Source organism: Phalacrocorax aristotelis, chromosome 7 (assembly GCF_949628215.1).
Source record: "Phalacrocorax aristotelis chromosome 7, bGulAri2.1, whole genome shotgun sequence".
Classification (NCBI taxonomy): domain Eukaryota; kingdom Metazoa; phylum Chordata; class Aves; order Suliformes; family Phalacrocoracidae; genus Phalacrocorax; species Phalacrocorax aristotelis.
In genome coordinates, this window is record NC_134282.1 from 41,900,142 (window position 1) to 41,924,771 (window position 24,630).

Below are 24,630 nucleotides of genomic sequence, written 5' to 3' on the forward strand. Positions count from 1 at the left end.
ATAAGCACTTCTAACCTCCATCTGCTATGTTACAGCCTTTCTTCACAGTGGGATAATGCAAAAGAATGTTCTTATCTAGATAGCAGGAGAAAAAGAATATTTTTAAAACACCACTGGACACCAGCAATGCTCACATATGTTAAAGATATGTATTACCATCTTTGACATGACCTTGCCCCTTTAAATATTTCAGATAACCAGTAATAGATTTTTTTCTAAAACATTTGCCAAGAATGCTTTAAATGAAACTATCATTGGGAGTCATATACACGTTTAAAAAGATTTGGGCTGCCATCCAAGAATTACATATGCCTGAAACAAATGCTTAAAAATTGTATTCCTATATATGTGAACTGCACAGAACGAAGTATGAGCCTGTACTGGTTTCCATTACCCCTGGATTTCTTGCTACACAAGATACTTGGCCTACCCACATCCAAAGTCCACAGAGAAGGACTAATTGTAATACATATCGTGTCCAGTTTACACAAGACTCAAGGTCCTGTGACCACCTACAATGTTATGTGTGAAAGTATAGACTTCCATCAGTATTTGTTAACAGTCTGGGTGGGGTTTGGGTCTGTAAAGAATCACTTATTCTTGATAGAGATGTTTCATGTGAGCTATGGCTCTGTGGAGTATAGCTGTTAGGGGACTGCATTATCAGTCAGGATAAAAGATAAGTAGGATTCCCTCAAGATCTCAGATGACCTACTGATTACTTGAAACTCATGTGGAACCACCAGTGATCTGAAAGGAAAATATTTTATGGACAGTACTCCTCACTATTGACTGTTTACTCAGATATTCTGATTAATTTTGGTCTTCTATCTTCCAACATGGTAATGATATTTTTTTCCTTTTTGCGCTATCCTTACCAGTCAAGTTAAGTCTTGGTCAGTGTTGTCTGGCAGCTGCCATCCAACGCTTCAGATTAGGTGGTAGTACAGAGAGGGTCTGAAATCTTAGCACCTTTGCTGTTACGAAATCTGGAAGGCACGACTGATCTATCTTCTCAGAGTATTTCTCACCCCAGATTTCCACTTGACATTTGTTTGATGTTGCTGGGATGGCTGTCTCTGATTTATATCACCCAGTGCGTGGTGAAAGTTAAAATGATTCTTACCTTTGGCTCACAAAGGCTTTTATCTTCTAGAAGCCTCTTCTTTAAAAATCACTTACTATCACATGAAAAATGAATCACAATATGATACTACTTTGTCTTTGTACATAATCTTCTGACCAGTTTTGTACTCAGAAATTATTTAGCCTTGGTACAAATATCTCTAGGGTAAATAATTTTAATCTTGCAGCAGTAAACCTTGCCAGAGTTTCAGAAATTGCCATTAAAATTTTTTTCTGAGCTTATCCAGTGATGTCAGTCACAGAAGTTGACAGTATAGAAATTGCTGTAGATGAACTTGTACAAAAGAGAGAAATGAGTTAGGTATTATCTCATGAAAATGATACTTTGGACCATAATGGGGAAAAATTAAGCCACAGAAGGATGTCAGTGTTGAAAAACCAGAGGCAAAGCATCTGTAATTCAACAGAGTATAAGGACTGCATTTATTAATGGTAACAAAATAATACCATTAGTACAGTTAAACTATTTTAGAGACATTTCAGAAAGCCATGGGATATGCTTCAAGCATTACATCTAGAGTGTACAAAGCTGCACAAAAAGACAATTTAAAGTTGACCGTGAGCCAAAGCCACCTGCATCCAAAGGTCATCACAGCTTCATTACAAAGGGATTAACTAAAGCCTGCTTGAGAAGTAGTTGTTAGGGGCAAGGTGAGGGGAACCACACATGGACGGTAGAACACGGGAGTTCACAGAATTATCAGAGCAATGACAATATCTGTTGCATATGGCATCATCTAATGTCTTACTGACTGTATGGGTTTGGTAAAGTGTTGAGTGGGAGAAAAGCCCCAGCAGTGCTGGTGACTGAAGCCCAGCCCTAGCTCTGATTTAAAGGGCCTCGCTCCAAGCATTTGCAGTTACATCATCACACTACTGAGGTTAACTGTAACAACAGGCTAAAGGAGTAGTTGGACTTTTGGTGTTGTTTCTGGATTTATTGTACAGTTTTCTCATTTCAGTCTTGGGGGAATATCACATGGAAACACACACCTGCTACTCACAATGTAACAGCAGTTCACAGAGACTAATAGGTCAGGGATCTTTCTCAGGGAACATGCAATTCAATTCAGTTCAGGCTTTTCAGGCCTGCACAGATGATCAGGAAAAGACTATTTATGTGAATGATCATCAGGAGACACGGGAAATACTGCTGGAAAGGGTGGAAATTAAACTGAATTACTGGAAGAGAACAGGTTTGCTGAGTGTTCAGGCTTTTATATAGAATTTGATAGACTGAAAGGTTCTTGCAGTAGGATGGTTTTAACTGCTTCTGGTGCCTCATTTAAATATACGGGTGAAATTTCTGGGAGCTTTTTGTGTAGACTTGATCCTGCCTATTTAAGGCCATGGGAACTTCAAAAAAATCCCAGGTGTGACTGCTCTTGGGGATTTATTTTAGGAAATTTGCTTCCACATTAACAATCATCAATACAGATGAGAAGTCTGCACTTTTATTTTTAGAGTCTTATTAAGATCCTGGTGTGGATGATAGCATCGAGTAAGAAAGAGGAAAACATGCACTTGATAATATTTCCAAGGAGTTCCACTGTCACAGACCTATCCCCTCACTGTCAGGAGGCAAATGAATTGTTCCAATAAGTCATTACTCTGTTTTTTTCCTTCCCATAGGAAAAATATTTATTCCTAAAGAAAAGCCTATAGAAACCCATACAGAAGAGAAAGTGACCCTGGATCCGGAACTAGAAGAAGCCCTGGCCAGCGCTTCAGATACCGAGCTCTATGACCTTGCAGGTTAGATAATATATAGGTATGATCCCCCTACACATCCAGTTTTTCTCTGCCTAGACCTGCCACCAGGAATGTCTCATGATCATCTCTCAAGTACCTGCTTTTTCACTATACAGACAGGTGGCCAACCTGTGGGCCACACATTGCCCCTGAGGACTTCAAGGATGACTCAATACCTGCTGCATTTTAGACTTCTCTTGTCTACTTTTAACTGATGTGGCAGGCAGGGGGAGAAGATGATCCTGCTAACATGATTTGGGGAAAGGAAGGGTAGATGGTAGACTGCAGGCTGGGATGTTTGCATTGTAGTGGAGATCATTGATCTTACTGCATCCACATTGTTTGTAGCATACTATTGCTACCTCCTCTCAACTCAGGCATCCCAAATGGCAGGATGAACTTGTTAGAGGATGCAATGGATGAAGATCCTGCATCCATGAGGAGATTTGGAGTCTAACCCCTTGAATCAGAAAATTGGTTGCCAGATGATTAGACCTGGGTATCTTTACCCCTTTTAATTTTTTTCCTTTAATCCAGAGTATAACCTCACATTCTAGAGTGTGCACAAAGGAAATAATTTTGAAGTATATCCACCTGCATAAATAACATTTGAACCTTCAGTATAACAAAGTCAAGGTCAATCTGTAGTTCTTGAGCCACCTGTGACTTTCAAGCAGTTTGTATCATGGGTATATCATATGTTTATTCTAATAGAAGGTCATCATCTGAATCTCAAATTTGGGAAGAAGCAAACCAACCAGGGCTGGCAAGATTAATGTCAACGGGCCATACTAAAAAACTGCCCAGCCTAGTGTTGAGACCTACCTATAGAACCACTGAGATCTCCTGCCTTGTCCACTGAGCTCAGAGTTGATCCTATCCTTCCCTGGGCTGTCTGAGGTCCTTTTTGGGACCTAGTTATATAAATATTTTGGTGGGAGAATTGCAACTCTATTGACAATTCTCTTGTTCTAGATATTTAGATATTAGATTAATCTGAATCTGGGTTAGATCAACGTTAAACTCAAAACTCTTGTAGCTACTATATCGTCCTATTGAAGGATGGGATCTTGCCATTATCTTCTGTAGTTCTTGGCTACAATACCCATTTCTGGATGCATTAGTCTTGTCTCTGACTGAAAGTCGGGGTATCACAGGATTATAATGCAGATGGCACTTCTCAGGAAGTCTAAAATTCATGGAACGAAGTTCTAATTTTTGCTCAGCGCTGGTCAGTATCCAGACATTCATAACAGAATTTGTGGGTATTGAAGTCTAAATAAATAAGTAGCATACCTACTGCCCAGAGTTCTGAAAATAGTCTGCAACAGCAACTAAAGAGTCATTTGCTTACAGAACAGAGTATTTTCTATATGAAAAAGTGATGATAAAAGATCTAAATCAAGTTAATAACTTTTAGTTAATGTATGATCCTATAGAATGAAGTCCAATTAGTTAATTTATGGGAGAAGTATCAGCAAACACAACACAATTTGTTCTCTGATACTATGGAAGTTCACTTGCACAAAAAATAACTTTGCAGCTTGTTTTATGGAGTTTTGGTTTCTCTTATAATTTCTCTTGTAGTAGTTTATATCCTCACTATTTATTTTAAAGTCCTGGAATATTTTTTTTTCTAAACACATTAGCATCCGTGTGCTTCTGTAAGAAACCCCAGTGTGAATGCCAATTTATTAAGCTAACCACATGTACAGTCAAATTCTTCTTGGATATGCCCAACAATACAATAAAGAGCAATAAGGGGTTCAGGTTGTTTTTTAGGCAAAAAAAATATAATTATTAGGAGTGTGGCACTGAAACAAGTTACCCAAAGAGATTTGGGATTTGCATCCCTGGATGTTCTCAGGATCCAGCTAGACAAAGCCACAGCTGACCTGGTTAATGTTGGCAATGCTCCTGCTTGAGAGGGAGCCTGGACAAGATGACATGCAGCGGTTCCTTCCAGCTGGCATTTCTGTGATATGCATACTACATTGGTTCAGTTGTTCAAAAACCTATATTAAAAGCGTCTGTATCTCCAGTATTTAGACTCTTTAAGACTCTCCCTACATGCAAGCATGACTCAGAGAGTTATTTTATAAAGGGCTTTTCGCCTGGGGAACTAAACTAGAATTTGTAGCAAGTATTTTTCTGCAGTCTTTGTTCCTGCTATTAACATTGCATCCTGTTGCTGGTATTTTAGCTGTTCTTGGAGTGCACAACATGGTCAACAACCCAAAATTTGATGAAGGAGGAGCCCGCAGTAAAGATGGAAAAGGAACTGTGAGAAGTAAGCAAGCAGATTTCTCTTGTGGGCATTATGTCATCTTTAGGGAACTGTACACCTATAGGTTGGGTGTATTGGTCTAATTTAGTGTAATGTAACTGGGCCTTACCTTGATTGATCATAATTAATCATGAGGGGGAGCTCTTTACAGTACATATAATCTTAATACTCATTATCTATAATGACAACAGTACTATGCAAATAAATCATTCCTAAGGAGCTCTGTTTTCCCAGAGAGCAATATCTGGCTCTGCAGAGGTGGTTGAAAGGATGGGAGTATTGAGGAAGCCAAGACATATATATTTTTGCTCCTCTTCGGTTTAGGCAGCAGACAGAAAACATAGCGAGCTGTAGCTAAGAGGTGGCCACATCCCAGGCCAGGCCATCTTGCCTCACATTTACAGAACTGAAGAACGACTTGTAACCACAGGGCTTGAACCTGGCAGAATCCCTGGTGGGGTCACATCTCTGACCAGAGTCATCTTGAGCTGCATTCATAGGGAGGCAAAGACCACATGGATGTGCTCCTGCCCTGGCCACTCTCTCCGATCTACTACCTTCATGTTAGTCCTGTGGCAGCATGTTTAAATGTTGGCCCTTATATGGCTCCTTAGGTACATGGGAAGTGTAATTGCTCAGGAAATCCCCCAGCAGAAACAGCTGTAGTTAATAAAAACAAATCCAGAAATGTTTGCACTAAATAAACAGACCTTTGGTGAATCAGATCTTAGCTCAAAAAATGACAGGAGGCTGGATGGGGGTAGAAATGGATATGCCTGAATTCCAAGTTTTTCTTGAGAGCTGCCAAGCCTTGATCCAGAGCTCATCACCTCCAAGCTCTGGGATATCAAGTGGGCTAAATTATGCTTTTTAAGGCAAAATTGTGGAAAGGTCTTCTCTAGGGAAGCAGTACTCAAAAACCATTTTCTTCTTGTAATGCCACATAAACAGCAGCTATCTTTACCAAGGACTTTCATTTTCATCCTTCTTTACTAAAGGGGAAGTGGGGAAGTAGACAGAACACCATGTCAGTTCATTTTTTCTCAGGGTTAAGATTGTTCTGCAAGCCTCCCCAGTGGGGCCCTGTGCAAGCTGTCATCTATCTCATAACAGGCAACTGCATGCGTTACTAATCCACATAGATTTCAGATTATTTTTGTTGTACTGTGTCAAAATGTCAGCTATGTGAGTCAGCTAAACTATGCTCCAATCACAGACTTAAGAACCAGAAAATCACTGTCAAGTCACTTTATGCTTTGGTCCAAAAGCAATACCTTTCCTTAGCCAAGTGAAATGCTCCAGTAGAAGATGGAGATATCTCAAAGGTTGCCCATCAATGTGGCAAAACAGCACTATTATTAAAGAAATAAGATAAAACTCATGGGAAACAACAAGCAGAAAGTGAAAAATACTGCTAACTCTAGACTGAGTACACTGTGACATCTAACCTGAGGACAGAGTGCAAGCTCCCAGCTTGGCAGGGTGTTGCCACAAGCATAAAAAATGCTTTCCTGGTTTTTGCTTACTTTCCATCCTTGCCTTCAAGATAGGGTGAATTCTCTATATGATTTTTATCTGTAGTTTTCAATTTCCTACTCCCTAGGAAGGCTGGAGTGTTATTCAGGCATATGTGCGGTCACTTGGGGAATTAGTAAAAAAAATAAAAAGTTCAGGGTAAAAGGGAGCAGACTGAAAACCAGCTCAAGGTTTGTGCATAACTTCGTCTACTAAGAGTATGAGTTCTAAAAAATATTTTTCTTTTGGTCCATGATACGGCATGAACTTTACCCATTGCACTGAACAGAAATGTGTAGTACATTGAGGCTTGAGCACAAGTCTTCAAAATAACTCTCTGCAACGTAAAATAAAAGGGTTTAAACATACTTGTGGTCAGTAACATATTGCTTTCTTGCCTCTAATGCCTTGGGTGGTCAGGGCTTATAAATTAATCTCTACAACTATATGTGTGGGAATTAGAAATACTAGTTGTGTTCTAAGCTATGATTTTTATGCATTTCTAAGAATATTTATAGCTCACAGCTGCAAACATTAAAAATTGTATCTCTTTGGAGCATGAATACTCAAAGACTTCATAAATCTTGGGGGGCTGGCAGACAGACTTGCTTTTCATGTTTGATAGCTTTATTATTTAGAAAGTGCAAATGTTGCAATTTTACAAGAGCTAATTGAATTTATAGTAAGGCTGATAGCATCAGCCTAAAAAAGGAAACTGAGGGGCCTCCTGATCACATTCCTTTATGTTTGCAAAGCCTATACAGGGATATTTTCTCACTAATGTAATGGACAAGTTCAGAGCACACCTTCCTTCACAGGTGTTAGACAAAGAACGAAGCAGCCCTTGCAGTGTATTACATCCTATTCAATAGTCTTTAAAGCTGCTTTGGCTCAAATTATTATACTGGAACTTCTGTACAGAAAGGAGGAATATGCCCATGAGGACGCTGCCCAGCCGCTGTGACCGCAGCCTCGAATGACATGCTTCTGGGTGCACAGAAGGTGCAGAAGGCACAGCAGGGATAATGGGGCTAATTATCCTATTCCAAGTTTTGTGGTTCATATAAACCCTTTCTTGAATGCTACAGTACAAACCTAAATGGCAAATGAAAAGCCAGACTGTTACTGATGATGCCTGTTCCTCACATCAACATTTCGTGTGATCTTGTGTTACAGATGTGGTGAAAGGTGAAAAGGTCAAGCCTGTCTTTGAGGAGCCACCTAATCCAACCAACGTTGAAGCAAGTTTACAAAGGATAAAAGCAAATGATCCTAGTCTCATAGAAATTAATCTCAACAACATAAAGGTAGATGCTGTGGTTTCATTTATGTTATCATAGGAGGGTTTATTGAAATATTTCCAAAGCCCTTACCTTTTAGCTTCAACTTTTGTGTGTGGCTGCTGTTTAGGAAAAGCAGGACACACCAGAAAGCAGAGAGGAGGGAACTGTGGTAGAGGCTCCAAGGTCATCAATGCCTGATTTTGAATTAGATGGCAATTAATCACCTGCCCAAGGGGTGTCTCCTTCTGGCTGGCTGCCTTTAGCAGATTTTAAAGGAAGATATCTCATGGGCACTATATAATCATCACTGGCCAAATTCAATTAGCCCACACATGCAAATGGAGGAGGAGCTGGCACACAGAGACTGAACAACCAGCAGCAAAATAGGAAAGTAGCTCAGAGATCAGTCACGTGCTTATGTTGGCCTGACCCAGTTAAAGGCAATGCTGACATTGCATCCTAGCACAGGCCTCCATGGGTCTGTGAAGGCTGCTATAAGCAGAGACTGCTTTGTCCCTTCTGAGATACTCTTAAAAGCATCAGGAATGTTTAAATTGCATAGACTGTGGCTATTAATGAGTTTGATAATAATTAAAATCAGTGTCTAGCGATGTGACTGGCTTTCCTAATTACTGGATTTATCTTAATGCAGAATATTCCTATTCCAACACTGAAAGAATTTGCAAAAGCTTTGGAAAGCAACACACATGTGAAGACATTCAGCCTTGCAGCTACTCGAAGCAATGACCCTGTAGCTATTGTAAGTTTAAACACTGTTTGGAAAAAAATCACAACAATTTTTAAATAGGTCTGTGTCTGCTTTAGGATGCATTCTTCATCTGCCCTTGCAGAACTTCCCTGTGACTATGCAAAGCAGAATTGTGATCTCTTCTGATCTACCTCTATGTTCTTCTAAGCCTATTTGTGTTTTATTTCTTTGTAGGTACTAAGCCATGTTTTGCAGATTCGGTTATTCCCTGAAATTCTCAAGACGTTATCTCATATTCCCTCTTTCTGACCTCTCAGGCATTTGCAGATATGTTGAAAGTGAACAAAACACTGAAGAGTCTGAATGTAGAATCCAACTTCATCACTGGGACGGGTATTTTGGCACTAATTGATGCACTGAAAGAGAATGAATCCCTGACAGAGATTAAAATTGACAACCAGGTAAAGAGAGAGCTTTGAGTGAGTCCACTTTTGTTTCCCTTCTATATGGATTCCCAGAGGGTTGTCCTAGAGGGCTCTGGCAAAGTCAAAGCGGCCTCTGTGGCTCAGTCATTCTGTAGTTCATATCCCATGTGCATGCAACCAAACAGTGGAAAACTTCTAAATAAAACTGGTCAAAGCCAAATATAAAACCCAGAGCAAAATCTCTAGGGAAAGGATTCTCTTTGTAGTTTGCAGCACATTACTGAAATATAACCACTATTTCTCTCTCATATGAAAACAAATATTTCCTTTTCTTTTGGGGACACTTTACCACATCACCAACAGAGGCAGCAGCTGGGGACAGCTGTAGAGATGGAGATTGCCAAGATGCTGGAGGAGAACTCCAAGATTCTCAAGTTTGGATACCAGTTCACAAAGCAAGGTCCAAGAACCAGGGTAGCAGCAGCTATCACTAAAAACAACGATCTGGGTAAGATGCTATTAAATCTACTCATCTTTTGTTTGTGTTGAGCCAAGCCCTGACCTTCCTAGACAGAACTCTTCCTGTCTGTACATAAGATTGAATTTTAACTCTGTAACATTCAATCTGCTATATGCGAGGGGTGATGCACAGCTCCTCGAACTCTAGAAGAGACAACAGCACAGATCTTACTGCGATTAGGAGCTGCTATTCTTCTCCCCCTCCCACTTGTTCTAGGAAGAGGAGATAGTTCAGCCTTCTTCATGGAACAGCCTGGATTTCCCGTCAGCTGTTCTGGCCAGTAACTAGAGAACCAAACCTATCCTGTTTGTCCAGTGAACACAGAAGTCCTCACTTCTTTGCCCTGCCCATGACAGAGCAAGCCTACCCAACCAAGGGAACCAAAAAAAAAACCAAACCACAAACAAAAAAAAAAGGTTTAAAAAGGTTTTCCTGCCGGCATGACCAAGTACAGGCAAAGACAGTAAAGGTTTGCAAGTTTTACCTGTGTGTGTCATACTCTACCCTGTGTGCCTAACACACAGAATAGGGAGGAGATGACTAGGTAGTAGTTTACAGTAAGAATAAAACGAAACAAAAAACACTGGGTTATTAATCAATTCTACTTCAAAGTGGGGTGTCAAACCATGATGCCTTTTCTGGCTTCAGCTTGGGTTTCTCTATGTGAGAATTAAGAGAGAAGTTGAGCTAGAACCTACTTCTTTCATGCATACTTTTAATTTTTTTCCTCAGTTTTAATTTTTAGCAGTACCTAAGTATTCCCATGATATACTATTGTCCCTGAAACTATTAGGATCCCAGAATGGAATTTAAAACATCCACCAAAGAGAGGAAGACTTTTTCCCACAGTTAACCAGTTGCCATTAGACATATATCCTGTACCTAATCTTAATTTTCCTGGTCTCATATTGTATGGTTTTGTTCAAGATTTAGTAGGGCAGAATACCTAAACATTTCAATAAAATAAAATAAACAATAAAACTCTGAAAGCAGTCACAAATGACTGATGCTACACTGTAGGCTTTGGAATAATGCAGACAGTTTGCCAAGAACGCACTATGAAATAAACCTCCTGACAGTAAAGCAACATGATGTTTGTAGTAATATATTGTTGTTATTGACCTTCTGTAGTGAAAAACATTCATTCATCCAGTTTTACTGCTTTTGTTCTATACTTCAGCAGTTCAGTATCAGAAACAGGACATGCCAGTTTGATGTAACATCAAATTTTCTATCATACTAACAGGAGAACCTCACTAATCTTACCTGGAAAAGTCAGAGAAGACTCAATACATTTTTATTATGGTATGGAATAGGAAATACTGCCCAACTAGACCTGCTCTATATCAGCTGTAAAGTACCCTAAGTACTATAAAAATTCACATGGGACTGCTTCTCAAAATAATTGTGCCCATACCATAACACAAAGCTCAACACTCTCTGCTTTGCTAAATGGCAACTTCAGCCTATTTCATTTCTAGTGAGAATCCAGAATTAATTAACATATTGTCTGATGGCTGATGTGATCAGAGCATGTGAAGTTTAAACAGATACTGAAATGTCCAATATGATGTATTCCTTGTTGCCAGTACTCACTGATATCAGTACTTAGGAGTACTTCAAATTATTTTCTGAGAGATTGTTGCTTACTAATAGCAGACACTTGTGCAATTAGAAGAGTTATTAATTTTTGATGCCTAACGCTTAAATGATCCAGAGCACTGCCAGGCAGACTAGAACAGACCAGCATCACCTTAGTTGGAACACAGTGGCTTTTAAAAGAACAATAAAACTGTAACAAAAATCTAAACTGAGCCACTGGGAGGAAGCACTGGAAGTGGTGAAGTCTCCATCATCTAAAACCTTTAGCTCAGAATCTGTTTTTTATAGAAAATGCATTGATAGGAACATTTGGTGAAATTCTACAGTCTGTGATACAGAAAAGTACCATTTAGATACTATTGTTTTGTTTAGCATTAAGATCTGTTAATTATGGCATTTATGGACATAATCCTGACAAATATTTTTTAGAAGCTTCTTCCTTCTTACTCATGTTACTGAGAAGGGAGCTTGTCAGTGAGAAAAGTCCTTGGTTTCTCAGGAGAGCAATACTGACTGCTCTTTTCTTGTTTTATTGGCCTAGTTCGTAAAAAGCGGGTGGAAGGAGAGCGGCAGTAGCCACGCCATAGAGGATGCAAGGCAAGATTGGAAGCTGCCAACAGCTGCAATCTCAGAGTGTTCACTGGTCAAAAAGGAAGGCACTGGAAAACCATTACAATGGGAGTTGCTCATTTCTGTTAATGTCTCCTTTTAACCTTGAAAATGCAGCCGGTTCATTTTTAACTTTCACAGTTAATTTTTATGAGAAAGATTCATGGTTGGTTTAATTTTAATTTTAAAAATGTTTCACAGTATCTGAAGCCAATGCACAGAATCTTAACTGTGTTACTGAGAATAACATAGTGACACTAACCCTTATTTGAGACAGTTTTTGATATGTTAAAATATGAAATTGTGTATGGATAAAGGGATTCTCTGCTGAAAATAGAAATTTTAGGGCCAAGTCCTGCAATGCCTTATGTTTGTGAATAACCCTTCCTTATATATGTATAGTCCTGCTGATCTGAATCTTCAGTGGGATACTCCCAGGTGTAGAACTAGTGATAGCAGTACAGGTTTGCAGGATCACACCCGAGACTCTCTCCTGCAGCTGGAACTGCATTGGAACAGCACCCTTCTACCTTCTCGGGTCTCCACCCATCCAGGTCCAAGTGCAGGATCATGCCTAGATATATAAACATTGTCAAAGCCTACTTGTTTACATAAGCTTAGGTTAGGTGGATCATTTTGTAACATTACACTGATATTTGTTATCCTTACTCCACATTGTAAGGTAATATTAGTGCTGCCAACCCTATAGACTTCAAATGTTTGGGTTTTTTTTTTTCTAGGCCAATGGGTTTTTATTTGCTACTAGAATTCACAGTTTACAGCTATTATTCTTAATCTAAACAAGTATTCTGAGCAATATTTGTTTTGCTTTGAGCCATGTGTTTTGACTTTTTTTAGTTCTGGTATTTATGTATGTTTGTTAGTATTATAGAAATGTTCTCAGGACCTTTTAGATGAAGATTAATTAAACAGCTGATCTAGGAGAGCAGCTGTGCTACCAGGAAAAAACATTAAGAGGGTAGTTGTACCAACTACATGACTTACACTTACAGGCTCCAGTTCAGGTTTGTCCGTGTATCACAAGGCACTTAGATATTTGTGTCAGTGCTTAGCTGAATAAGGGCAGATTTAAGTATATGCACAAATGCTTTGCTAAATCAGGGCCTTAACTTACATGCTGTACATAATCTTAACCCAGTGGAAAACCTTGTGAAGGAGCAGTTAACCCCCATGCTCAACAGCATCCAAGTTTTAGTAAGAATTCAGTCTGATGTTTCATTTTGTGCATTTTACAGTCTAAAACTATTCTGTACCACTGTTTTATCACTGCCAACAGTTGCCTCTGACAATCGGCCAGAGGTTCATTTTGGTTACACATACACGTGCTATAAGAGCTAAGGGAGGCTCGGGTTAGGTGTATCACACATACCAATGCTTTCAAAAAAGCTGCAGAAACACATGTGGGGCTAGCACTGCTACCTGGGAAACACTGGCCTCTCCTCCAAGATGTCCTTCGGGACAACAGGGATGAAGCACTGCTTCCTTCACCCGGGCAACGGGATGATGCTGGAGGTCATGGTCACTACAGCATACTCCTGACCCTGGGGGAGAGCTGCTGTGAGCCACTGTGCAGCTGGCCATCCAGGGATTAGAAACTGGGGGAGCCCCAGGTGCAGTCAGTACATGTTTGACTGACTTCCCTGAGTGATGTTTTCATGACCAGTGCTGGGGTGCAAGCTAACAGCATGAACCCTCCCTCAGTGCCTTTTATAATGGAAATGAGCAGGTCCAAGGCAACACTTCCTGTTGGATACTGGTCTTCATACTAGGGTCCAGACTAAATAACATACACTTAAATCCCACTTAAAATAGTTTGCTAAAGTGATCTGCTGAGCTGGAATGTAAAGTGCAGTATCCACAGTTTACTTCCCTGGAAAGCTCCCACTCTTCACAATTTCCACTTCTCCTTCCCTTCCTCAGAATAAGGCTGAAACCTTTGCTTTGCAAGTAAAAAAAATACAACACACGGGACTCCTGCTTAGATTTGGCCATGATCCATGCAGGATTTGCTATGAAAAACTATGAATCCCATTTTAAAAACTTACAAGTTCTGTAACACAGTCATAACTCTGCATGGGCTTAAATAAATAGTCCTTTAAAAACATGTGGATTAACAGGGGAGTACTGGACTTTGCAGGATCAAGTCTTGTGGGTAGGAAGAATCCTTATCCCCAAAACCAAAAGATTATGGTTACTGACAAACTTCAGTAATTAGAATCACACTGCCCCTTTTTTCTTCTTTGCCTTTGATCCAAGCAAGGGAATCCCAACTATCAAATTTTTTTTATGCATTTTGAAGATTTTTTTTAATGGTTACTTTTTCTTTTTTTAAAGGTTGGTACCTATATGTGTTTAAGGGAAACAAGTGCAATCCATTTCCAGTCTTAATTGCCATTTAAAGTGTTGCTATTTGCATGCAGCAGTTTTACAAGGATGGATTGGTCTGACTGCTTCATGATGTCTGCAGCATGTCATTCTGTATAGCTTTGCCCAGAGCCACACAGTGGTTATATAGTCACGTGGCTCCATCCATGTCAGCTACAGTTTGCATTATGGACTAAGGTACCTGGCTGGAGAAGGCCCTGTGGGCTCTCCATCCCTTCATCTGCCATGTTCTTTGCACAGGCATGTTTCCTCTGAACAGAGGATTCCTCAGGCACTTGAGAGTATCATCTCAGACACTAGCCACTCCATGCACTAGCAGCCAGTGCCTGGAGCTGTGCATCCCATGGCAGGGGACCTGGAAGGTCTGGCTCCTTCCAGCACGCATGAGAACTCCTAATCCCTGGCCTTTTGCTCCAGGCAGCTGCTGCCAGCCCCTGCCAGGGGGCTTAGTGACCAGGGACACCTGTCCTGCCTCTTCTGTGTGCTCCACACAAGGGCTTAGCTGTCACCTGGCCTTGAGCAGCACAAATCAAACATTGCAACAATGTGAAGATCTGTTCAATACAACAGCAGCACACACTGGTGATGCTTGGAGGCAGAGTTTCATATTAATATAGGATTATTTAGCTGGTAAAAATCTCTGCAACTAACATGAAGGGGGTCAGGATATGACTAGTTATTTTAAATTCTACTTTCAAGCAACATCTGGCATACTCAATGCTGAATGGGGAACAGGGACAGAGGAGTCCTTTTTTATTAAGCAAACATTCAGAAGTAACTGTCTATTTTTGCACATTGCTTCTTGTGTTGACAGCTTCAGTTTGGTTTGTATTTTTTATACAGGTTTTTCATGGAAAAGTTCAACTTTGTGCGTGTCATAACATATGTGAATTGTAGCGTGCACTAAGGATCGTATGTGTACGTGTATAACTCTAGATGAAGATGTTATCTCTGGAACAAAAGTAATTGCATGCGCACAGTGTGGTGCATAGTACTCGAGAGGAAGGGAATTACCATGCTATGTAACAGTGACTCCCCAGCATTGTGGTTTTTCTAAATAAACCTTCATAAAGGATTTGGCTTTTGCAATTTCTTATGGTTTTGTGCCTTTAACCAAGCCTCCCTTGATGCTCTGAGATCAGGCTAAGCATCTTTCTCCACTGTGGCTCTTACAGTTTTCACTTGTCTGGAATATCTGCCAGGTTTCACTTTCTCTTCCCCTCACATTACGTGCACTGGGCTGAAGCTTTGTGAATGATGGTTGGGCGCTTGGAACCAGGATTGGTAGCAGAGAAACGTGAATTCTCCTCCCAGGTTTAACAGATCTCCCAGATTTAAAGCAAGTTCATCATACCTGTCCATGCCTCAGCTTGCACACTCTTAACATCAACCTAATACTTTTCCTGCCTCCCAACTCCATGAACACTTGTGAAACTCTGAGCTACTCAGAGGAAGATGCATCAAGAGATGCACTTTTCTCCAAAGGAAACACACTGGAAATTAAAAACTCACATTTTTGGAATGTGTCACTATCTGGGATACTTTGGGTCAGATTTTTGTGATGCATCTAAACATCTAAAGCTGCACATGAAAACCCGTGGTATTTTCAGGAGTGACTAGGTACCTGCTCTCACCAGCTGCAGTGTAAGTTTAGATACATAAAATACTGTTTCCTGTCCTTAGATGGCAACCCACCATAAGAATCTGGCGCAGGTGCCCAATCCCCTTTTGGGAACTTACATGCTTTTGAAAGTTATGCCCCATATCCCACAACTAGATCGTATTACTAGCATTTATTTTTAATATATGACAGGGCTCTAAAAATAAACACACAGTGTAAAACAAAGACAACTGAAAAGCAGCGCTCTTATTCAGCAATGCTTAATATTTTCTTTAGCTCTGTTTTTTACAGCTCTGAAATGATGTGACAAAGCAATAACAGATCTCTGCAGGCTGCTGTTCTTTTTTGAACTAAAAAATGAATGCAGTTAATAAAGGGCTGCTGCCGTTGGAGCTACAAAGAATAGATTTCATGTTTTCTTCATCACTAACTCAGAGAAGATAGAGATTTCACTGTTTTGCATAATTTAGAATCCAGTTCAACTATGTGCAGTTGTATGCATAAAATCACTATTGTCTGATCGGGATCTTGCAGCCATGACACAGCAGAAGCACTATATCAAATTATCCCTCCTCAGCTAGCTTCTACTCAAAGCCTGCAAAATGGGCTTTCTGTGAGCATGAGGTAGAGCGCCACGTGTTTCCTGCCCTCTCGTCTCCACACAGTGTCTCAGCAATTTTCCATATCGTGCCTCATTAGAATTGGACACTAAGAACATATACTGATTTCTTCCAGGGTATACACAGCTCTAAGCTTCAAGGGAATCAAGCACATTGTAGAATGCCTAAAGGTATAGTCTGAGTTAATGAAATGGTTAAGCTGACCCTTAGAACCTATGCTGTATGTTAAAACACACTGCAAAATACACATAACTACACATACATAAGGACAGTTAAAAAAAGAAACCTCAGAACAACTCGCTACAGACAATGTGCTTTCTGCAATCCCAGGGAAGTTCACAGTTTGACCACAGAGAAACAAAACATCTTCTCTACCCATTTAAAGACTGCCTTTGCTTATGTCAATACTTTAACTCCCAAATCTTGCAGTATCTTTCTACTTTTCCTCTCTTGCATGCCAAAAAATGGATGATGCTCTTCAAAAAAATGAGGAAAACTCAGTAAAAGAAGAGGATGTATCTTTGTCCCAGTATGTGGTTCTGCTGGAATTTGCAGAGCCTAACATCAGGGGCAGTGCTCACGGGAGCTATGCAGCACAATTCCCAGATCCTCAGTCATAAGGGAATCAGAATACAGCTGCAGAGAAGCTCATGAGGTCACACACTCCATTTCCTATCTCTACAATAGGGTTTTATTTCTACATATTTCATAGCTTTTGCAAAAAGACTGGTCCTGCATCCCTTTCATTACAGGGGTTGTGTTGAAGTCCCTTGGATTTTGACTATGAATGCAATATATGTCAAGGAACACAGATACTGTATCCCACCTTCTCATTCTGAACCTTTATTTTAGGAATCAGCTTCTCCCTTGCACCCATTTCTTTTCAGAATGAAAATTTCATATATGAACAGTTGAAAACTCATTTACAAAAAGAGGATCAATACTATTGTTGGAGTCACTGAGCATTAATCTTCATATCTTTCCTATTCCAATCTGTTCACTACTCTCTCAAGACTGAGCAACAGCGGTGCAAACCCCAGGTGCTTCATGATACCACTGGACATCCATGTCCTGCTGCTGCCATGCAGAATCACAGAATCACAAGTTGGAAAGGGACCTCAGGGACCATCCAGTCCAACCTTTCTAGGAAGAGCAGAGCCTAGACAAGATGGCCCAGCACCCTGTCCAGCCAAATCTTAAAAGTGTCCAATGTGGCTGAGTCAACCACTTCCCTGGGGAGATTATTCCAATGGTTGACTGTCCTCACTGTGAAAAATTTCCCTCTCATGTCCCATCAGAATCTCCCCAAGAGCAACTTGTGTCCATTTCCCTTGTCCTCTCCATGTGACTCCTTGTAAAAAGGGAGTCTCCATCTTCTTTGTAGCTACCCCTTAAGTACTGGTACGTGGTGGTGATGAGACCCCCTCTAAGCCTCCTTTTCTCAAGGCTGAACAAACCCAGTTCTCCCAGCCTACCCTCATATAGCAGGCTTCCCAGTCCTTTGACCATCTTGGTGGCCCTTCTCTGGACCCCTTCCAGCCTGTCCACATCCTTTTTGTATGGAGGGGACCAGAACTGTACACAGTACTCCAGGTGTGGCCTGACAAGCACTGAGTGGGGTGAGATAATGACTTCTTTATCTCTGCTGGTGATGCCCTTTTTGATGCAGCCCAGCACCCTGTTGGCCTTCTTGGCCGCAGCAGAACACTGTTCACCCGTATTGAGCTTTCTGTCCACCAGGACCCCCAGGTCCCTTTCCACTGAGCTGCTCTCCAGCCAGGTGGATCCCAGTCTGTGCTGCACTCCCAGATTATGTTTTCCCAGGTGCAAGACCTTACACTTGTCCTTATTGAACTTCATAAGGTTCTTAGCTGGCCCACTCTTCCAGCCTATCCAGATCTCCCTGCAGAGCAGCTTTCCCTTCTGGAGTGTCTCCTTCCCCACTCAATTTGGTCACCTGCAAACTTCATCAGGCTACACTTGACCCTGTTATCCAGATCACTTATAAAGATGTTGAATAACATTGGGTCCAATATCGATCCCTGGGAGACCCCACTTCTGACAGGTTGCCACTTTGAAAAAGAGCTATTTACTACCACCTTTGGGTGTGGCCTGTCAGCCAGTTCCCCACCCACTGCACAGACCACTCGTCTAGGCCATAACGCATTAATTTCTCCAGGAGGAGACTGTGGGGGCCGTATCAAAAGCCCTGGAGAGGTCCAAGTAGATAACGTCCACCACCCACCCCATGTCAACCAGGCAAGTCACTTTGTCATAGAATGCCACCAGGTTTGTCAAGCACAATCTGCCCTTAGTGAAGCCACGTGGCTTTTCCCAGTCACGTGCTTCATTTGACTTGTGAGGGCTCCCAGGAGGATTCGTTCCATAACTTTCCCAGATATTGAAGTAAGGCTGATGGGCCTATAATTACCCGGATCCTCCCTCGAGCCTTTCTTGTACATAGGGCCTTCGTCCAGTCCTCTGGGACATCCCCCGTTCTCCATGACTTCTCAAAGATTATGGAGAGTGGTCTTGCAATGATGTCAGCCAGCCCTCTCAACATCCTCGGGCGGATGGCGTCAGGGGCCATCGATACGTAGGGGTCAAGCTCCTGTAATAATTCACATACTAACTCTTCCTTCACAGATGGTGGGTCTATGTTTGGATCAAATGGGAATTTTGACCCCAAAGCCTGGGATCCAACAATGCTGGCAAAGACAGAGGTGACGAAAGTGTTGAGGACCTCTGCCTTTTCTGTGTTGTTGGTGACTGACTCTCCTATTCTGTTTAACAGTGGGCCTATGTTTTCCTTCTTTTTCTGCTTGTGGTTGGTCCACCAGAAGGTCCTTTGCTGGTGTTCTTCTGATGCATCTACCCAAAAGTAAAATCTTCTCAATTTTGACTGATACAGAGAGTCTAGGGAGTTTTAATACAACATCAAAGAAAGAGGTGCAAGCTGACTAAATCTTCTGCCATATTGCAGCAGCTCTGAGCTGTCTGTGTGTTTCTCTAGCCACAGCCAGGAGCTCTGCGCTCTGTGCCCAGTTGTCAAGCTGCTGCCAAACCTGCAGAAGGCTGGCATCCAAATGCAGCTCACGGAGATCACTGACAGCTGGAGAGAGAAACCACAGGGCAAGTACTCTGCTGGGTGTGAGCATGTTGGACAGCAACCACTAGACCATTCAACTCTCAAATCAACTTTTTAGCTATTTTAATAAAAAGCAGCATTTGCACATTAAAACCAACAACCACCAAGAAATATCTGTCATTCTGTTTCAGCTATAGTGAATGTTCCTCTATGTCTGAATGGAGCAGAATGGTCAATGGTATTTGAGGTTTCCTTTTTGAAGAAGTGGAAGAGGGGAAAAAAAGGAAAAAAAAAAAACCAACCAGAATTGTATTGCAGTCGCTGGGAACCAGCTCAAAGTGCTTTAAATATTCATGCTTCTCTTGTCCATTCCAGTAAAGCAAATGAGCACAAACAAAAGCAGCATGAGGGGCCTCCCTTAATGAGGGCCTGTTTGTTTCTTACAGCCAGCTGCCGACTTTATTGAGTCTGACATTAGGTAGACTCGTTCAGTGAGCAAGAGAAGAGAAAACAAGGCTGTCAGATAAAGCAATGGAATGTATTGTTTCACTCTCGATCTTTTCTGATAATGACTGCATTGATAATATATGGAACAGAATCTGGAAGCAACATTTCATACTTGCAAATTGTTTGTTTCCCAGCTGTCACCACAGGTGCAAGTCACCTAAAAGCTGCCTGGACTCTCAATCTATGTTACCTATAAAGACCTCCCAAACCTGAGAATCTTGCATTAATTCTGCCACTTGTCCGTGAAAAGGTTATATACTTATTATCTGCCTAATCAGCATTAAGAGGTTTCAGGTGAACATTAGTTTGTTCTCCAGCAGTGTTGGCACACTGCACACACTGGTGTTCATTGTCCACATTAACTAGGTTGCTTAGAGGTTGCATCCATTTTCTTGTCATTATAACAGTTCACTTAACTCTGCATTCAGAAACAGAAAAAATAAAGACCTCCGCAGCAGCTGCTAGTGCTGCTTCCCCCACAGGCTCCCCCGCCTGCCCGGCCCCGCTAGGCGGCACAGTCACTCCATCCCATTCCTGTATTTTTCCGTGCATGCTTTTAGGCTGCTTGAGGATGGGGACAAAGTGTCATTAAATGTGTCAAGCTCACTAGAAAATAAGGATATCCCTTCAAATTAATCGCCTTCAAATTTTGATCTTTAGAACTGATTGCTCTGTGGCAGCTGATTAAAGCTCCAGTTAATCTCTCCCTGCCTTTATACTCCAGATGCACTGGTTGATCCAGGTTAATTATTGTGACATCATCTTAAATGCAATGCAGGGGAGTTTATGGCATCTCTTCTGAGCCTGGAATAAGGTCAAGAGCACTTCTTATGAAGCTGGACATGGTTAGCTCACATTTAAATTGCTCCCTTTACCATGCTTTTTTGCAGAGTACTGATCTCATATGCATTTGTGGAGAAAAACCAGAGTGCCTGACAGAAGGGAAATGGAAGTTTGATGGTCATAAGCAGACAGAAGTGCTTGGCAGCTGTGACAAACCCAGCCAGCAGGGACATAAGCAGTTATGCCACCTGCCAAGAGCTGGAGTCCCTTTCCAGCGTTAGAGATTCATAGAGTTTGAAAGATCATTTCCATGATCACAGAATCACAGAGTGGTAGGGGTTGGAAGGGACCTCTGGTGATCATCTTTTTCCAACCCCCCTGCTCAAACAGGTATGACTAAAGACTCAAACAAAGATATGTGATGACATTTAAATAAAAACGCATTTGCTTCCATTTGGTATATATTTTTCATTAAAATGAGACAGTTATATCTTCTAGTTCTTTCCTATTCTAGTTTAGTACCAATGAGAAAAACCAATTAAAAATATTATTTCCCTTCACTCTTCTGAAGCTTTCAAACTGACTCCATAATTAAATTAACTAGTCAGAACAAGTTACTTTTAATATCTGTACAACAGAAAACATACTGTTTCCAAGAAGGGATATGATCCTGCATGCCCTGAAGTCAGCCAGGACTCACACCTGCACACAGCCAGTGCTGAGAAGAGCAGCAATTCCCAGAGACACCACTGAAGTACCTGCTGGCCCCGTGAAGGACACACTGGGCTGTCTCACTAGCTTGGAGTTGGAATGAAATGCTGCAAGAATATCCAAGTAGGAGATCTGTATGCTGAGGAGGACACTTGCAACGGTTTTGCTTATTGTTTCTCCACTGATGCACACAGTCATTGTAGCATCCAGCTATGCCACTCATATCAGTGTCGGATAAGCTATTGCAAAGGCCACGCGTGTAATCACCTCGGTGGTACAGGCCACAGCTTTGTCTATGACTTACTGTCAGCTCCTGCTGCTTTGAAACTTGTTGCCTTTTAATAACAATCCTATTGGGTCTCATTTTTCCATAGGAGGGACTATGGGGCCACCCAGTCTGGCCTCTTGTGTATCTGGTATTCTTAAATTGCATGCCAGTAACCAGCCTGTAATCTAAACCAGGCCAAATACTTGCATCATTTAGAATAAAATTTAAAAAGCTGACACTAGAACTGTGTTCCAGAGACTAAGTGATGCAATGGCAAAAATGAATGAGGTACAACATATGCAGGTATTTCCATGTGCTGAAAGTAAAATCCACCTGCTACAGAGGAAGTGAAAGGCCTAAGGTCTCTGTGAGCTCAGCCGCGGCGGAGGGACACCAGCTTACAGCTGGTGATTAGGTTTACCTCTGGACACATGAGCAGTTTGGTGCACAAGATCTGCCAGAGATACTAAAAAAGCATTGGCACCAGCCTTCTGGATCCTTTTCCGGATGTTCACATCGAGCCCAATCATTATCTCTGCTTGGAACTTAACAAATGACACCTCAGCAGGCTAATTTACTTGAAAATGTTTAAATCAGTGCCAAGCTAATCAGCCCTCTGGATGACCCTTTGAATCTCCTCCCCTGAATAAAGCTGCTCTAAACTTAAAGAGAAATTTACCCCCAAAAGAATTTAGATACTACAAAGGGTACATATACAGTAAAACTCTTATCCCAGCTCTGAGGAATCTAGCACTGCACAACCAGATTTTAACCTCATTGCCATCCAAGTTAGCAAGAACCTTTTAAGTGCTTTCACTCAGACCATGCCCAGCACCTGCAGTACTCACCAGTGTGCTGATGGTACCTAGGCAGACTGCATATACCTTGTAGGAGTTTAGAGTAAACACTGCTGCTAGGCTAAGCTATATTTGGAAATCCTCTCTTACCTGCTGCACAGGACAGGAACAGTATTCATACACTGTGAAGGAAAGCCCAAGCAAGCAGCAAGTTACTTCCCATCCTTGCCTGCTCATTGTCACAAAATAGGGTTTAGTTCACCGGGTTTTAACAGGGAACATGCATGTACTCTGCTGGAAATGCCACAGTCACCTGCTATTAATTAACATCAACTTATTGCAAAGGCAAATGATTACATTACCCTCAGCAAGTTTTACAAGCAGCAGAAATGATAAAAGCTCTGAAACAAGTGCTGGCATTCAGCGGGGTGCCCTGCACAGTACAGCTCCCCACTCTCCCGCTGTGGCTCTGGGTAGGTTAGTACTGGTGGCTGCTTTGCCAGGAACAGAGCGTACAGTAGGTTTGCGCCCCATAATGAAGTCACAGGATGAAAAACAAGTTAGTTACGGTTAACTGAAGAGGCAGAGGAGGCAAGATGAGATTTAGGCTGAATGTGTGGCCCCCACTGTAAGTGCACTGAGATTTTTGCAAAGGTAAGGAATACATAAAGGTCATAAATAAATGCTTTTTGGGTGATGCATCTTTATGCATTTCTCTAAATTGGGCATTAATGGCTACCTCAGGTTACTCAGCCTCAGAACATGCCCCCCAATGTCACCTTTACACTTAGAAAACAAGCCTGCTTTAGAAGGGGTGGCTATCAGTTGCACTCCCCCTCAGACTGGTACAGGTGACATTTTAATTTCTGGACCATCTTCAAATCATTAATATATTATAGTTTGCTGCATTTTCCCAAACAGTTTTAGTGCAAACATTTAAAAGTACTCAAACAGCAACTACTGTATGCATTCTTAGCACACTACAGAGGTGGAAACTGAGGCACAGATACATTCAGTACTTTTTTCCCCATTCACCCAACAAAATGTTAAAAATACAAGTCCCCTTGACATTTTGTGTAGGAGCTCTTACATCAGGCATTAGAGCCTGATGCACTATCCTGTCAATGAAGATTTATCTACTAGTCATGCATTTGTTTTCCAGTGGAGCTCACTGGGGCTGCAGTAATACTCCTCCTTCCCCTCTGATCTCTGCTGTGAGTCACTGAAGGCTTTGCTCACTGTCTGGGTAGAAGCTGGAGAAGCTCTGGAAAGCAGCATCACCCTCTCTACATGCATGCAGCTGGGCACCCCAACACAGCAGAGGGGAGCAGGAGGAGCGTGACTCAGGCTGGAGCATCCAGGGGCGTTGCTGTCATGGCAACTGTGTTTTAACCATTATTACTCAAACTAGACAGCCTTTAATTAATGGCCTGATTTTCACTCTTTCCTTTCTCCCATGGTCATAATAGTTACTGCACTCCCTAGGGAAACCACTGAAAGACTTCAGACATCAAACAGCAGAGACTACAGCCAGTCCAAATAGCATATGGGAAAAAGCCTTGAGCTTCAAGGAGCACTGACGAAGCAAGGCTGGGTACATCTGCTGGCGTGACTGCTGCCTCAAGGAAGGGCATTGCCAAGGTGATGGACACCAAGTAGATCTGCCTAGACCCTGTGTGCTCATCACTAAAAGACCTGAGATTCACTGCCAGCACCTGCCAGTCTCTAACATTCAGAAAGCTCTTCAGCATCAGAGCAAGGAAGGATGTACCTGGAACCAGAAGCTCCCAAGCATGCCCTCGCTTGGGTCTTTATTCATGGGAGGAAGTGGTCAGGGTTTGTCCACTCTCCTCCCAGGGGATGACTGAGACCTACCACAAATAAGTTTACATCTTCTGATAGAAGGACAGTAGGCCACTAACCTTCAGAAATCCAAAGATCATAGCCTAGAAATCCCTGTAGTACAGAGTTCAAAACTGCA

At 41.6% G+C, this 24,630-nt stretch overlaps 1 protein-coding gene across 2 annotated transcripts in view; it reads left to right on the top strand.

The window, feature by feature from the left end:
• LOC142060308 (tropomodulin-2) overlaps nt 1-21,325 on the top strand; it is a 43,030-nt gene extending 21,705 nt beyond the window's left edge. Inside the window, exons 4-10 of one of the 2 annotated variants that reach the window (XM_075100358.1) lie at nt 2,779-2,901; nt 5,102-5,188; nt 7,877-8,007; nt 8,636-8,743; nt 9,010-9,153; nt 9,481-9,625; nt 20,981-21,325. In XM_075100358.1, the coding sequence (XP_074956459.1) occupies nt 2,779-2,901; nt 5,102-5,188; nt 7,877-8,007; nt 8,636-8,743; nt 9,010-9,153; nt 9,481-9,625; nt 20,981-20,988 (746 nt within the window). In that variant the 3' untranslated portion in view covers nt 20,989-21,325. Of the gene's footprint in view, nt 1-2,778; nt 2,902-5,101; nt 5,189-7,876; nt 8,008-8,635; nt 8,744-9,009; nt 9,154-9,480; nt 9,626-11,780; nt 15,330-20,980 lie in introns of those variants that run through there. The other variant, XM_075100356.1, reaches the window with a different exon arrangement.
• Nucleotides 21,326-24,630: the final 3,305 nt, after the last annotated feature.